Genomic DNA, 17,033 nt, shown 5'->3' with positions numbered 1-17,033 from the left:
CTCAGGAAGGCGTCGTGAGTCCATGCACCAAGTTTGGCATCAATACATCAATGCATCACAGAGATACGGCAAAATGTCCCATTTGCGCGTCGGCATGGAGTTTGATTGGCTGCCGCGGTTACACGGAAGTTAAATAAAAAAATCCACATAATAACTTATGTGCGGCTTGGTCTGAAGATTCTATGTGCCAAGTCCCGTGGAGATTGGACAATCTTAGTGGCCTGAAATGCATTTTGAAGGTTTTTGATTAAATTCAAAATGGCGGAAAATCCATGATGGCGCAGATGACGTCATTAAGTGTGTTGACCTCGTCCTTATCCAGGGATTCTACTGATACCTAATTTGTGACATTTGGACCAAGGGGTCCAAAGATATGAGCAAAAATGCATTTTTGCTACTTATAGCGCCATCTATAGGCCGAACGTCACCAAACTTCTTGGGCCTCTTACCTTAGCAGTCTTGAGTCTGTGTCATAAGTTTGACGTCATGATATCAAATGGTTGCCAAGATATGACCTCACTTCCGGTTTGGGGGCGTCAACCTCGAGTTTGATTGGCTTTTATGAAAAAATGGAAGCATAATTAAAAATTCCACACGATAACTTTTGTGCGGCTTGGTCTTAAGAGTCTATGTGCCAAGTTTCGTGAAGATTTGACAATCTGTGTGACCTGAAATGCTTTTTTAAGCTTTTTGATAAAATTCAAAATGGCGGAAAATCTAAGTATACGCAAATTGACGTCATAGGGTGCGTTGGACTCGTCATGATCCAAGGATTCCAATGATGTCTTGTTTGTAAAATTTGGGCCAAGTATTCAAAAGTTATTAGGCTGAATGCACTTTGAACTTTCACGTGTTGGTGGCGCTAGAGAGTAAGCTCTTGGGCCATGAAAATTCTTGACATTGGCTTTGGCACTTGGCTGATTACGTGTGCCAAATTTCACAACTTTTTACCATAGCGTTCATGGGGCTGCCATAGACTTCAATTGCAGCAGAAAGTAGAGGAATAATAATAATAATAATAATAATAGGAAAAGCTACTAACTCAATGGGTTCCTGCAGCTTCGCTGCTAGGACCCCCAATTATTTTATTTCTTAGTAATGAAAAAATAATGTTTTATTAAACATTTTTGCTCTTTATTAATAACACATAATCATTAATATCACATCAATATTTGATCTTTCATGACTTCCAACGTTGGGTGATCATGGGCCCCGCCCTGTTTTTATGCTTTTTTTTTTGTTTGTTTCATGATTCCTTGTCAGCTGGAAATAAAAGAAGAGTGCATACATTTACAGTGTATTGTTGTGTTTTGATATATCTTGACGAGAAGTCATTTTTTACCTGGTAAAACACACCGAACGTTAGTGTTTTAGGGTCAACAGAAATCAATGGGAACCCTGATGCTCTATTATCAGTTTTATGCCTCTGACTGACACTGTCTCAGGGAGACATTTATCAAACCATTTACCCGTCTCAGGTCTTTTAATCACTCAGTTATTCACTTCACCAGGACTTTGCTCACGGTCATGTCGGCTCTTGTTTAGTTTTCAACTTTGACATCCATCTTCGACATAGTTCAATCATAATCCATTTAACAAATCTTAAACAAGATTCATGCCTGAATGTCAGGAGCTCCTAAACCAGTGTTTTCACTGATGAAGCAGCAGTTTGTGGTGAATTCAGCAGACGCTCACAGGAAGTACAACCTACAGCAGGGGTGTCAAACTCATTTTCCCCGAGGGCCATATCAGCATAATCGTTGCCCTCAAAGGTCCAGATGTAACTTATAAATGTAACTACTCCTTAATGTTAAATAACTCTGAATTTATTACTTATTCAAGTTACAAATATTACATATATATATTTGCATAGATGTAAAAAAAAAAAAAAAAAAAAGTTTGCTTGTTGCTCTGTTATTATATCATGAATCCTTTTAATTTGTCAGGTTATGAAACCCACATCAACTCCATCAATCAACGATCAAACTATCCAAGTGAATAAAGAAAAAGGAAAATTATGACATTTACTTTGTTCAAAGTTTGAAATATCAAACAAAGCTAGCTTTCACTGCCGCGTTGTTTTCGGTTGTGGCTTTTAGTGAACACATTCTGCTGCGATCGCAGTTTGCCTTTTAATTCTCGGGCAGTTTGTTGTTTTTCTTGATGCCTGATGTCGGCAAACTCAGCTCCGTGTTTGGTCTCAGAATGCGGACGTAGATCGTACTCTTTGACAACCACCACCGCCTCATAACACAATCTTTAATTCGCCCTCCGATCTTTCTTGAAACAGAAAAATTGATGCAGATGGAAGGGCATCCGCATCGATTTTTCTCTTCCTGGACATTTTGGGATCATTATTTGTATTTCTCAATTCCACTTGTTGGGAAAATCGCATCGATTTGGAAACACTTCAGTCTAGTGGCGTGATGCCGTCACTTTGCGCATAACATAATCGGCATGCATTGTGGGAAATGTAGTTTTTGGTCACTGCACGTATTTGACTTATTTATTTTTAGACAATCAGACCTTTTAAGCTCTCGCGGGCCACATAAAATGACGTGGTGGGCCACATTTGGCCCGCGGGCCTTGAGTTGGACACATATGACCTAAAGGAAAATGTCTGCTGGTTCCAGCAATGAGAAAATCTGCTTTCACATCCTGTTTTTCAAGGTTTAGATAAGAACCTTCTTCTTTCACTTTATTTACAGAATATCTTTTGTAAATGGGAATATTGTTCATATAAATAAATGTATAATGTCAACAAGAAGTTGAGTTAAAACATCTTAAATGGAAAGAAGAAGGGAGATCTGTTGGCTGAGGAAAAATCATCTATCAACATCAAATGAATCTTCACAAGAATGATGTATTTATATAATTATTCATTCATTCATCAGCACTGACTGACACCTTTCCATGGAAAACTAACCCAGAGTGCTTTACAGAGCAAAAGAGACTAAACAAATACAAAGAAAGTTAAAGAACTGTGATCAGTCAATCTCAAAAAGCATCCAAAATGACTTCAAATAAATAATACAAAAACAAAAGATCCCAAAAATAATCACATCAAGTGGTGCACAAAGGCTAAGTGAGCTAAACTCTATCTTACCTTCAAGAAGGTACATTTGACTGATTTAAAGATGAATCCAGGTTTCAACCAACAGAACTGGAGTCCACTGCAAAGCCATCCAGGATCACCATCGTGTGTGAAAGTGAATCACTTTGGACCAGGAACAATTACTTCATGTTTCTCCTGGGTTCAGAACATTTAAGGACATCCGGGTTTACATCTTAAACACAAGCATGTAACATGATTACTTTATTCAGGCTGCATAGATAAATAGAGCTGGGTGTCGTTGGTATAACTGTGGAAATGCATGTCAGGCTTCCTGATGTCGCAGAACTGGTTTTAAACAGAACTAGATTAAACAGAACTGGTCCCGGTCCAGAACCGTGTGGAACACCATAAACGACTCCAGCAAGTGAAGAGGAAACATCCCTTCCACGTACAAACTGAAACCAGCCCAGAGCAGCACCTTTGATCCTGATGTGTTCAAGTTGTTGTGATGGTGTCGGATGCAGCACTGAGGTCCAACGGCAGGGTCAGAAAACCACTGAGAGGTCAGAAAGAGCTCATCGCTAACTTTAACTCATGCTGTTTCACAACTGTGGAGCGGTTCCAGACATCATTGTTCTGCAAATAAAAAGGCAGTTAGGCGTTTCAACACAGGAGATTGGAGATGAAAGGAAGGTTAGAACTAGGATTAAGAGTTTAAGAAGAGCTCGCTCAAAGGCATGCAGACACAACCAGCTGCAAAGATAGCTGCATCCCATCAGAACCAGAGGGGCTGATTAGAGGTCAAACATCCTTAAACAGTCCGGCTTATATGGGTCCAACAGACAGGTTGATGATTTAGAGGCTCTAATGGTTTAAATTTATGAGTCCAGATCAGACAGATTAGGGTTTTAAATCAAAAGTTCTGTGTGTATTTGGACTGGAGAGCCTGTTTTGTCAGTAAAAAGTTAATGAAGTCCATCCATCCATTTTCTATACCCGCTGAATCCGTCGGTCGGGTCGCGAGGGGGCTGGAGCCTATCCCAGCGGTCATCGGGCGAGAGGCGGGGTTCACCCTGGACAGGCCGCCAGTCCATCACAGGGCCACACAGAGACAAACGAGACACACAACCACTCACACTCACTCCTGAGGACAATTTAGAGACACTAATTAACCTAACATGCATGTTTTTGGGCGGTGGGAGGAAGCTGGAGTACCCGGAGAGAACCGTTAATGAAGTCATTGCTGCTAATTATCGAAGGCAGACATCTATCCACAGAGCTGAAAACACACATGAGGTCATGTTCTCTTCAGGTTTAAGTGGCCAGCGCCTTTAGTTTATTCTGGATGTTTATTGAGCCTGAAACATCTGAGCTGTACCAGAGATTCTGTCTGTTCTGGATCAGAAGGTTCTTTAAAGGAGCAACAGAACCGAGAGTCAAACAACCTGGGGAACTGCTATCCACAATGTTCTCCACAATGTTCCCATAAAGTTCTCCACAATGTTCTCCACAATGTTCCCATAAAGTTCTCCACAATGTTCTCATAAAGTTCTCCACAATGTTCTCCACAATGTTCCCATAAAGTTCTCCACAATGTTCTCATAAAGTTCTCCACAATGTTCTCCACAATGTTCCCATAAAGTTCTCCACAATGTTCCCATAAAAGTTCTCCACAATGTTCCCATAAAGTTCTCCACAATGCTCTCCACAATGTTCTCACAATGTTCCCATAAAGTTCTCCACAATGTTCCCATAAAGTTCTCCACAATGTTCCCATAAAAGTTCTCCACAATGTTCTCCACAATGTTCCCATAAAGTTCTCCACAATGTTCTCCACAATGTTCTCCACAATGTTCTCACAATGTTCCCATAAAGTTCTCCACAATGTTCCCATAAAGTTCTCCACAATGTTCTCCACAATGTTCCCATAAAGTTCTCCACAATGTTCTCCACAATGTTCCCATAAAGTTCTCCACAATGTTCCCATAAAGTTCTCCACAATGTTCTCCACAATGTTCCCATAAAGTTCTCCACAATGTTCTCACAATGTTCCCATAAAGTTCTCCACAATGTTCCCATAAAGTTCTCCACAATGTTCTCCACAATGTTCCCATAAAGTTCTCCACAATGTTCCCATAAAGTTCTCCACAATGTTCCCATAAAGTTCTCCACAATGTTCTCCACAATGTTCCCATAAAGTTCTCCACAATGTTCCCATAAAGTTCTCCACAATGTTCTCCACAATGTTCCCATAAAGTTCTCCACAATGTTCCCATAAAGTTCTCCACAATGTTCTCCACAATGTTCCCATAAAGTTCTCCACAATGTTCCCATAAAGTTCTCCACAATGTTCTCCACAATGTTCCCATAAGAGAAAGCAGTGAATAATGTTAACAGACCTCAGTTTCAGGGCCAGATGGACACAGTCCAACAAAATAAAGTGTTCTGGTGTGGCAGAATCTGAGTGTGAGACTTTTAAATTTCACATTTACTGAAAGGCCCGAATTAGCTGTGGCTGCCACCCCTCCACCTCCTCCATCAGGGGTGTAGGTACCTTCGTAGGGATCTATTCATCTTGGTGTAGCCAGGTTTCTGTTAGACAGAATAAATCTATTTTATGACTAATAATGAGATTGTTTTAACAGTAAAAGCCTGGAATAAAGAGCTTGTGCATTTAGGAGTCCACGTCTAATCGTCTGTGAAGAGGTCAGCGGGTAATAATGAAGCTGAATATTCAAAGTGGGATGTTTCCAGGGGTGTTAAAAGTAGGGCTGGGCGAGTTAACGCGATAATAACGAGTTAACTTGTTAATTATTTAACGCCAATAAATATTTGATCGCGCGTTAACGCAGGTTTTATTATCGTAAAAGTCTGTTGCTCACAGGCTTTTATTTTGTAAAAGTCTGCTGCTCACAGGCTTTTATTTTGTAAAAGTCTGCTGCTGTCTGCTGTGGAACAGGAAAAGAAAGTAATCGGCGGATCCACCAAACATGAAGAAGGGTACGGAACTTTTACTCGGCCATTTTCATGTTAAAGTTCTTCCAGACGGCGGAGTCGACAGAACCAAAGTCATCACAGTAATACTGGCCACTTTAGCTGCTTCTCAACCAACGGCAGAGTCATTCCCCAGAGGCAATCTTCACGGTCAGAACTAGGATTCTTTAACTTCCACTTCTCCTCTGCATCACACTCACACAGTTACAGCAAACACCACCAAGCATGGAGGAATAAAATAAAGATAAACTAGCAGGTAACATCACTGCTACAGGTGTGAAGCTAACGGAGCTAACCGGCGCTACTTCCTGTTTTACTGGTTTCAACATAAAAGCACATATTTCAAAATAAATGTAAAAAAAAAAAAAAAAAAAAAAAAACCTCCTGCATTTACAGCCAAGTTGAATTGTCTTCTCAGCGTAGTAGTTCCAGTCTAAAATATCACTTAAAGGCAAAACACACAACTGATAGCAGCAAGTCATTCAAGGAAACAGACAGTGGAGCGAGGCTTCTACATAAAAACTACAGAAAGATGCTGATGTTAAAAGTGTGTTTGCACAACAAATGTTATGGCACTTTCATTCATATGGCAGCACATTTAAAATAAAGCTAAATGCTGAAAGCTATACACTACTTTTTTTTGTGTACAAATGTGATTAATCATGATTAATCAGGGAAATCATGTGATTAATTAGATTAAACATTTTAATCGTTGCCCAGCCCTAGTTAAAACATTTCAACAGGATTAATTATCATTTCACGTAATGATTTGTCCTGTTGGATCTTTTCTTTACAGGAAACACGACCAATGAGAGCTTTTTCTCTGTTGTCGACTTTAATTTGTGGCTCAGCTGAAGGGTTTTTCACTGAATCTTTTCCCGCATCATCACAGTCAGACGGCTGAGTTTTAAGCTCCGTTAGAGCTTAATTGTGACACAGCTAAAGGATTCGTCTTTTCTGTGGACTCTCACGTGTCGTGAGAAACTTCTGCGATTGCAGAACTGTTTACCGCACTCATCACAGTCGAACTTTTTCTCTCCTGCGTGAACGTTCATGTGTTTCTTTAGATTTGACTTGTGGTTGAATCTTTTACCACAATCACCACAACCAAAGGGTTTCTCGCCTGTGTGGACCCTCATGTGCGCCTTGAGATTCGTGTTCTGATGAAATCTTTTCCCACAAACCTCGCAGCCGAATGATTTCTCTCCTACGTGAAGCTTCATGTGGATCTTCAGATTTGTGTTTTGATTAAAACTTTTACCACAGATGCCACAGCTGAATGGCTTTTCTCCCGTGTGGAGGTTCACGTGCGATTTGAGATTGGACCTGTTTTTGAATTTTCTGCCACATTCAAAACAACCGAACGGTTTCTCTCCTTTGTGGAGCTTCATGTGGATCTTAAGATTGGTGTTTTGATTGAATCTTTTACCACAGATTTCACAGCCAAACGGTTTTTCTGTGTGAATATTCATGTGTTTCTTTAAATTTGATTTGTGGTTAAATGTTTTGCCGCAGTCGTCGCAGCCAAACGGTTTCTCGCCTGTGTGGACCCTCATGTGCGCCTTAAGATTAATGTTTTGGTTAAATCTTTTCCCACAGACATCACAGCAAAATGTTTTCTCCCCCGTGTGGAGGTGCCAGTGTCTCCCAAGAGAATACTTTGAGATGAACTGTTTCCCACACTCAGAACAGCTGAAAGACTTTCTGTCTGTGCTGCATCCGACACCATGATCCACACCTGGCTCAGGTGCCCACCGATCAGTGTCCCCAGCTTCAGCTTCAGAATAAGGAGATTTCTGCCAACATTCATCATCACTGACTTCAGTGTCAGAGCTGTCTGAAACCTTTACATCATCATCATCCGTTTGAAAACCTTCTGAATCGGGGTTCCTGGCTGGTTCCTCTCCATCACTTTCTGCTTTCATGTGTTCAGCTGAGCTGCTGGTTGGAGGTTCTGTCTCTCCGTTTTCTTCAGCTTTAACCTGAAAATGCTGTGAGGACTGAGGCTTCTCTTCATCGTCTTCACTTTTAACAGTGATGACTCTGAATAGGAATCCATTGATATCGGTCTCCTCCAGCCCATCCAGCTGCTCTTCCTGCTGACTGCTCCAGAGTTCCTCCTCTTCCTCCTTGATGTGGAGCAGTTCTGGGTCCTGCTGGTCCACACTGGAGCTCCAGGAAGCCTCTTCTTTAATGGCCGACAGCTGCTGGACATCACCAGGAAACGCTGAAACACACACATACACCGCTGTGACACTAATGGAAGTGGTTAAATCAGTGAAAATAACAGAACAGAGGGTAAATGGACCAATGAAGATGACATCTTATGGGCAACAAGGAGGATGTGGAACTGCATCCTGGGATCTTTTCTGCTTGTTAGCTGTTAAGAAGACTGATGCGGAGCTTGTCTGACCTCAGGAATGATCAGAAGTTTAAGTTGTTGAGCGGTCGTATTTAACGTCGTTATGTGTTCGCCATAAAGGATGCTGCACGTACGCACCCCCAAGTTCCGCGTATTCAGGTTACGTCCCATTAAGAAAATCCTGTTTTGACGCCGATAAATATTTTATCGCGCATTAACGCAGGTTTTAATTATTTGTTTTTTCTTTCTAAAAATTTTTATTATTTTTTTTTTATTATTATTTTTATTGTTTTATTGTTTATCTTATTTTGTAAAAGTCTGCTGCTGTCTGCTGTGGAACAGGAAAAGAAAGTAATCGGCGGATCCACCAAACATGGAGAAGGGTACGGAACTTTTACTCGGCCATTTTCATGTTAAAGTTCTTCCAGACGGCGGAGTCGACAGAACCAAAGTCATCTGTAAACACTGCCAAGTTGAATTGTCTTCTCAGCGTAGTAGTTCCAGTCTAAAATATCACTTAAAGGCAAAACACACAACTGATAGCAGCAAGTCATTCAAGGAAACAGACAGTGGAGCGAGGCTTCTACATAAAAACTACAGAAAGATGCTGATGTTAAAAGTGTGTTTGCACAACAAATGTTATGGCACTTTCATTCATATGGCAGCACATTTAACTCATTGGCTGCCATTGACGTCTATAGACGTCAATTTAAAAAAAAAAAAACGCTGACTGCCAAAGACGTCTATAGACGTCAATTGCGTTTTTAACGGAGCGGGCTGGGGAACAATCTAGCGGAGTTTGTCACTAAATCTTAGGCTTGTAAACACTAAACAGAGAATATACTGGCAAAATAACCCGCAAGGTGGCAGCAGTGCCACTTTGCACAAAAAAAGCGTGTTTTCTCCATTTTTTTGGTCAAACAGCTGTTTTTGGTGAAACCAACCTATGTTCTACTGTCTATTACTAAAGGACTGAAAATGGTAGAAACAAACTTTTTTTTTCCTGATGAAAGAAGAGAGTCTACTCTTTCTTTTGGTAATTTCGGTGTGTACATAGTCATAAGACACACTTTTCTGTGGGTCTTGGAAAATCAGTCAAAATACTGTAAAACACTTGGCAGTATGGGTGTCTCTGCACTGAAAATGGCTGGCAGCCAATGAGTTAAGATAAAGCTAAATGCTAAAAGCTATACACTACTTTTGGATTCATTTTTGGATTCTGCGTACAAATGCGATTAATCGTGATTAATCAGGGAAATCATGTGATTAATTAGATTAAACACTTAAATCATTGCCCAGCCCTATTAAAATGGTTCATATTTCATGCTACCTTTGGTCTGCATTTTCGATGCTGGTTAGATATTAGTCATCACAGCCTTAGAGGGAGAATAACAGGTCTATTCTGCACGAGAAATATGCGCCGAGAGAGACATAATGTTTAAAGTTTGTTCCAAATATGTTTAATTTGGATAACTAAATTTCCTAAAAGATGATCAGACGGCTGATTCAGACGTCACGGAGACCAGAAAAGTAGATCCTATCCGTCCATCCTGAGGTCTCCACACGGACTCCTGCCCATCAGAGAGCAGGTTATGAAACACTGCTGTTGGTTTATAAAGCTATATAAAGCTTTAAATGGTTTATTATCAGATCTTATGCTCTGCTATGAGACTTTAAAACTAGGGACGTCCCGATCCGATCACGTGGTTTCTGACTCGATCGGTATCGGACGTTTCATCCCGGATATATAGCCTTTTTTATCAGAACTATAATATTTCAAAACAAAAGGGAAAAAATACCAGCTTAGTATTTACTGTTCTGTGGTGGTACCGTCTCAACCACAGACATAATATAGGCAGACGCCTCATAGACTGACGCTGCCTGTTGGAGCTGAGTATCAGCCCGGCCGCCATCTTGGATGGGTCTCCAATGCCTCCACATTGCATTTATTTCGACTGAGGAAGGTGTATATCCCCAACTACAATAATCATAACTCCGCGAATCTTTATGTCTCTGGTCTGAACTCCACACAGAAACATGCGGCATGACGTCACTTTGCTGCCATAAAGCGAAGCAGAACACGGCAGCAGCTTGAAGCTGGGGGCCGAATGTCTGCGGTGTGGAGGGATTTTAAAGGAGACGACAAAAAACGCTGCGATTGCAAACTGTGAGATATGCAAACTTTAGGATTTAAAGAGGTGGCGAGGACATGACTAACATTCTTGATGAGAACAGGAACAGGCTCAAACCTGACATGGTAGAGATGTTGGTTTTCATCCAGAAAAACGTACATTTCCTTCTGTGAAGCCAGAGGAGGAGAGGAAGAATTAGGAGTGCAGTTAAAGCACATTACAGGCCTTACTTTAGAACACTGAGGCACTTTTATTTGCTTACATGCCTGCAGGTATTTCAGGTTTTTATATTAAACATTGTTGCACTAAACTACAATGTGAAGATTTTGTTTATTACTTTTGTTGTTCAAGCTGCCTCACAGAAGTGCTCTGTTTGTAAGTGTCAAATGATAAAATAAGGTGAATAAAATAAAGAGTCAGGGACATCCTGGATCTGTTTCTTCGCCGTTCTTAAGTTTTTTAATGTACTGTAGAAGGATCGGATCGGGACTCGGTGTCGGCAGATTCTCAAAATCAAATGACTCGGGGGCAGAAAAACCTGACCGGGACATCCCTATTTAAGACCCCTCGTGTTCAGGAACAGGTTTGCTTTCTGGCCCCCGACTCCGTTTTAAATCTTCCTTTTAGTTTGAACATTAAATTTAGTTGGAAATGCTTTTATTTTCCATTGAAGCCCTTTGAGTCACACTGTTGTTGAACTGTGCTGCATGAATAAATTTGGCTCTTATGAACCCTCAAGAATAAGTGTCCATAATACCTCCTGCATCACTTCCTCGACATCTTTTCACAACTGGCACCAAACGTGATTAATTGTGTTAAATAACATAATGTCGGTTCTCCCGTCGCACTCCACAGTGTTTCTGTTCTGTTCTTTGTTTTTCCTTGGACAGATAAATCAGATGCGAGTCACTCACTGGGATCTGTGCCGTCTCGTGTCTGCTCCGGTTCTGATGTGGATGCTGCAGGTCTGGGGGGCTCCAGGCTGGGTCCTCTGGGCTCATCTGGTTGGAGGCTCCACCTCTGAGGCATCCCTGCTCCACCTGCGAGTCTCCTCTTCACCATCCTGGTTTCTAGCTCTGATGTTTCTGGAGGTTTTTCACAGCACTCAGTCAGTTATTCATTGAAAGAAATGAAAACCTCGAGTGAACATTTCAATAATTACTTCCAAACAAATCGTTAGTTATAATAAAATGTTTGTCTGTATATTTAAATATTATAAGTAGGGCTGGGCGATTTGGCCTAAAAATAAAATCTCTATTTTTTTCTAACTAATGGACGATTTTCGATTTAAATCTCAATTTTTTTCTGTTTTTTTCTGTTTTTTTTCTAAACAAACCAGACCAAGGCCAAATTTAAATACATATCTTCTTTATTGACACAATTGAGAATTACCAAGTAGTCTAGGCCTATGTGAACAAACCAGTTCAAGAATAAAAAAATTAAAAAAAATGAAATAAAAACAGCACCACTTGGCTGTCATTAATGTGCAAAAATTTCAAACTGAAAAAAAAAAATCTCTTGTCGGCCATCCCTGAAAAAAAACTTGTGAAATGAAATACAATAAATAATAAATGATAATAATTTGTAGGCAGTCGTCTACAGGTTTTTCACGAGGAAGACAAGCCTGTCTACTGCCTCTGGCTTGAGGCTCGCTCTTTGGTATGTTACATGTTACCCCCCGTACTGAAAACCCTCTCCGGAGGGGCACTTGTGGCAGGAATGGAGATATTTCTTGGCCAGATTACTCAGTCTTGGGAAGTTAGCTTCATGTAGCTTCCACCACTGCAGTGGGTCTGTATCAGCGTCTGTCTCAGACGCCATTTTCATTGCTACATCTGTCGGTGCCGCGGGGAATGTGATCGTATGAGGCAAAGTGAGAGAGTAGGCCACTACGGAGTCCCTTAAAGGGACAGTTCGCCTCTTTTGACATAAAGCTGTGTAACATCCCATATCAGCAACATCATTTATGAACATCTTCTTACCCCCTGCTGCGTCCTGTGAGCAGAGTTCCAGCCTCGTTTTGGTGTTGATGAAGGTAGTCCGGCTAGTTGGCTGGGGTTTAAAAAATAAAGCGTTTTGCTTCTCAAAACAATATGCGTTCAACAGAGTAATACGTTTGCATCACAAAATGGTTCTCCAGGAAAAAGTCAGACCTCACAATCTCTTGGCCCTATTTTCTCTCCCTTCGTATCACTGCCTGCTGTGCAGACCGAGCAGCAAACACCGTAACAGGCGCGGCTGTCGGCAGCAGGCAGTGATACGAAGGGAGAGAAAATAGGGCCAAGAGATTGCGAGCTCTGACTTTTTCCTGGAGAACGATTTTGTGATGCAAATATATTACTCTGTTGAACGCATATTGTTCTGAGAAGCAAAACGCTTTATTTTTTAAACCCCAGCCAACTAGCCGGACTACCTTCATCAACACCAAAACGAGGCTGGAACTCTGCTCACAGGACGCAGTAGGGGGTAAGAAGATGTTCAGAAATTATGCTGCTGATATGGGATGTTATACAGCTTCATGTCAGAAGAGGCGAACTATCCCTTTAAAGCAAAACAAATCTGCGGAGTCTAGAAACATTTTTAAATCGCGATTTTTTCGGTTCAGCCATTTCAAAAACCGTAGGAAAATAAAACTGCGGTTTAATATTTCAACCGAAAAAAAAAATAAAAAAATCGCCCAGCCCTAATTCTAAGCGTAAAATGTTCATTTATTTTGTCTTCAGGGATTCAAGTTCATTAAAACTTTGTTTGTGTCATGTAAGCTTCCCCAATAAAAACTTTAGAAACACGTAAATGATTATTATTAATGAAAAAAACACGCAGATCAAACAGCTTAAATGTTACCTTTGTTCCAGACGCTGAATTTCCGTCTTCTGCGGAGACGTTCAGGTGTTCATCTCTGTGAAGAACAACCACAGCATGTTCTGTTGGCTTTAAAACCGTCTCACACGCTGTTTACTGATAACCTTCAACTATCTATAACTTTATGGACTTCAGCTGCATTTTCAGTGAGAATTATTGAGTTCACGACGAGTCCCTGAATGCAACATAAAATCATTCTCACTATATAGCCTACACACTTGGCCTTTTAAATATTTCAGAGGTGCACTTTTGTCAGGTTTTTGGGGGTAAAAAACAAAGATAAATTCTACTTTTGGAGCAGAAATATTAACTTCCAACCCTGCTCCAGCTAAACAAAAACAAAACTGAGGTAATTGTGTTCGGAGCCAAAGAGAAACGATTACAGGTCACCACAGAACTTCCATCTATACACCTAGGAACTACCAACCAGGCCCGAAATCTGGGTGTAGTGATGGACTCAGACCTAAATCTGGAAAAACACATTAAGGCAGTAACAAAGTCAGCCTACTATCACCTTAAGAATATATCGAGGTTAAAGGATCTGATGTGTCAGCAGGACCTGGAAAAACTAGTCCCTGCATTCATCTTCAGTCGGCTTTATTACTGTAACAGCATCTTTACAGGTCTACCTAAAAACTGCAGCTCAGTCAGAACTCTGCTGCTCGAGTCCTCACTGAGACCAAAGAAGTGGACCCCATCAGTCCAGCTCTGAGGTCTTTACACCGGCTGCCTGTCCATCAGAGGATAGACTTTAAAGTTCTGATGCTGCTCTATAAAGCTCTGAATGGTCCAGGACCAGAATGCATCAGGGACCTCCTGACCCAGTATGAACCTCCCAGACCCCTCAGGTCATCTGGATCCGGTCTTCTATCAGTTCCCAGAGTCAGAACCAGACATGGAGGAGCTGCATTCAGCTTCTATGCTCCACATGTCTGGAACAAACTCCCAGAAAGCCTCAGATCAGCTGAAACACTCAGTGTGTTTAAGTCCAGGCTGAAGACACACCTATTTTCAGCTGAATAAAGCTCCAAATCTGAAGCTCGAGTTTCAAAACTTAATCACATTCTAACTCCTGATTTTATCTATTGTTCTTCTTTCTTTCTTTTTTTGGTTAAAATTTCAATCGTGCTTTTTATTTCTACTGTTTTAATGTCTCTGTAAAGCACTTTGAATCACCTTGTTGTTGAATTGTGCTGCACAGATAAACTCGCCCTGCTAACAGTCAGAAAAAGGTTTCCATGTTCTAGCTAACGCTATCAAACAGCTAGCTACATTTCCATCGGTGGGTTAAATTACCTGTCCAGCAGAAAACAGACAACTTCGGCGTCTCCCTGAAAACATTTGTCCCTCATCAGTGACTTCCAGCCGGGAAAGGCCGTGTTTTCTGCCGTGTTTCTGCCGTCTTTTCTGCCGTCTTTTCCGGGTTCGGTTCCGCTTCTTCACGCTCCCTCGCTTCTTCTTCGGCTCCTTTGATCCTCCATCTGTCACAGTTTGGCTTTAAAACTTCTCACAGCATTAAATGTTTAACCAGAAGCAGAAACTGTTCCGTAGAGACGGTGAAAACTCCGCTGGAGGCTCACCGCAAAGGTGCAGTAGCTAACCGTTAGCCAGTTGTTCCGCACTTTATTTTGGTCCCCCTTGAAACACAAAGCGAGCGACAAAACGTTCCTATCCGCCGTATTCTGCCTCAATGCTGCAGAACAAACCAACAGTTTGAAGGGGAGAAACGTATTTAAGTCCCATATTATAATAAACAATATATAAAGACAACAATACAACTGTACAATTACTCTTTACAAGTAAATGTAATCAAACTGAACAAATGTTATAACCAAAACCTATCAAGGAAGGAAGGAAGGAAGGAAGGAAGGATAGATCATTTATTCTGAGGGAATTCAGTAACTTATACAGCTCACAGACACACATGAATAGATAAATAAATAAATGTAAAGCAAAGCACTCACAGGCATGTACAAAGTGTTGTGAGAGGATCAGAATCCAGCTTGGAAACTGACCCTGTGACACGGTATGAGTGGAAGTGACACAGAAAGGAGCTAAAAGTTCTTCCATTAAGGCAGCGCAATAATTTATACTTAAATATATGATATTAGCAGTGCAGAATTTGTTTAAATGTAGAATAGACCCAAAGGATGCAAAGAGTAAATCCAATACGTTTTATTCATAAAGCACGTTTAAAAATCACACAGTTGATCAAAGTCTTGTACAAAATAGAAATAACACAGAATTTAGGTAGAAAATATAACAGCACTTTGTTGAAGACCTGCACGTGGATCCCTCATTGGAGACGGGGCAAAAAATTATGAAAACATTATACTTCTAGGAGTAGTTTTAAATCTCTATACTTTTTACTTTTCCTTGAGTAGATGTGTGCAGCAGAAGCTGTCCTCTTACTCCGCTACATTAGGCTACAATGAGCTGGTTACTTTTCTTCTTACCTCTTTGGTATTCTACGCCTCATTATTTTTATCCCCCCGCGTACGCCTCATTTTAATGTTTTATTCTGACAGAGAGAGAGACTTCCGCCAAAGGCTCTACCACCTGACTGTGTTCCACCAATCAGACGCAGCCGTGCAGTCTGGTCACGTGACCATACTCAATCTCAGCGGCGGGACGGGTTAGCTTTAGCATTAGCAGTCGTAGCAAACAAACAAAGAAACGGATGAAAAATGTCAGAACCAACGGTGGGAAATGAAGACGCAGACGAGGCCTCATACTGAAAGCATGTTTACCTTACAAAGAGTGAGAAACAGCAGCTACATTATGTGTCTTCTGTGGCAACCAAAACAAACGCACATTTCAGCAGAAACTCAACATCTAACTTGAGGAAACATGTAGCGGTAAGTTTCCTAAACTCGTTTTTCCCCCATGGATAGGTGAATGTTTGTTTTTTAGGTTACATATGGGTTACATATGTTTTAAACATTTCCTAAGTCTCTTTTATTTTTTATTGAAGTTCTTGAATTTACCTGGATTATTTTAATTTAAGATATTTTGTAATTAATTTATTTTAATATATTTTATCAATTGGATGAACTCTAATTTGCCTAAAGATGATTATTTAGTATTTTTGTCTGTCTGATTGAATGCTTGTGTTAACAAATAAATCAGACGTTACTCAACAGTTACTCAGTACTCGAGTAGTTTTTTCACCAAGCACTTTTTTACTCTTACTCAAGTAATTATTTGGATGACTACTTTTTACTTTTACTTGAGTCATATTATTCTAAAGTAACAGTACTTTTACTTGAGTACAGTTTATGGCTGCTCTACCCACCTCTGGTCCTGACTCTGAGTTGTAGCTGAAGTAAGACGGTTACAAGGTGCTACTGTCCACAGTCTCAGAGAAGCAGTCCCTGAAATGATGGCCTTTGGGTCAGCTGGTCGGTTATCCAGGATCCAGGTTCTTCTGATTGATCAGTGATATGAAGGGAGAGAAAATAGGGCCAAGCGATTGTGAGGTCTGACTTTTTCCTGGAGAACGATTTTGTGATGCAAATGTATTACTCTGTTGAACACATATTGTTCTGAGAAGCAAAACGCTTTATTTTTTAAACCCCAGCCAACTAGCCAGACTAGCTTCATCAACACCAAAACGAGGCTGGAACTC

General features: G+C 40.7%; 1 protein-coding gene across 3 annotated transcripts in view; it reads right to left on the bottom strand.

The window, feature by feature from the left end:
• Positions 1-5,206: 5,206 nt before the first annotated feature.
• LOC142373462 (uncharacterized) overlaps positions 5,207-17,033 on the bottom strand; it is a 155,595-nt gene continuing 143,768 nt past the window's right edge. Inside the window, exons 1-4 of one of the 3 annotated variants that reach the window (XM_075456731.1) lie at positions 14,702-15,028; positions 13,388-13,442; positions 11,458-11,628; positions 5,207-8,276 (exon numbers count right to left, since the gene is read on the bottom strand). In XM_075456731.1, coding sequence (XP_075312846.1) covers positions 6,967-8,276; positions 11,458-11,605 — 1,458 coding nt within the window. In that variant the 5' untranslated portion in view covers positions 11,606-11,628; positions 13,388-13,442; positions 14,702-15,028 and the 3' untranslated portion in view covers positions 5,207-6,966. Of the gene's footprint in view, positions 8,277-11,457; positions 11,629-13,387; positions 13,443-14,701; positions 15,029-17,033 lie in introns of those variants that run through there. The other 2 variants (XM_075456730.1, XM_075456729.1) reach the window with 2 other exon arrangements.

This window comes from Odontesthes bonariensis, chromosome 23 (assembly GCF_027942865.1).
Source record: "Odontesthes bonariensis isolate fOdoBon6 chromosome 23, fOdoBon6.hap1, whole genome shotgun sequence".
Taxonomy (NCBI): Eukaryota; Metazoa; Chordata; class Actinopteri; order Atheriniformes; family Atherinopsidae; genus Odontesthes; species Odontesthes bonariensis.
This window is presented reverse-complemented; position numbering and strand designations above follow the sequence as displayed.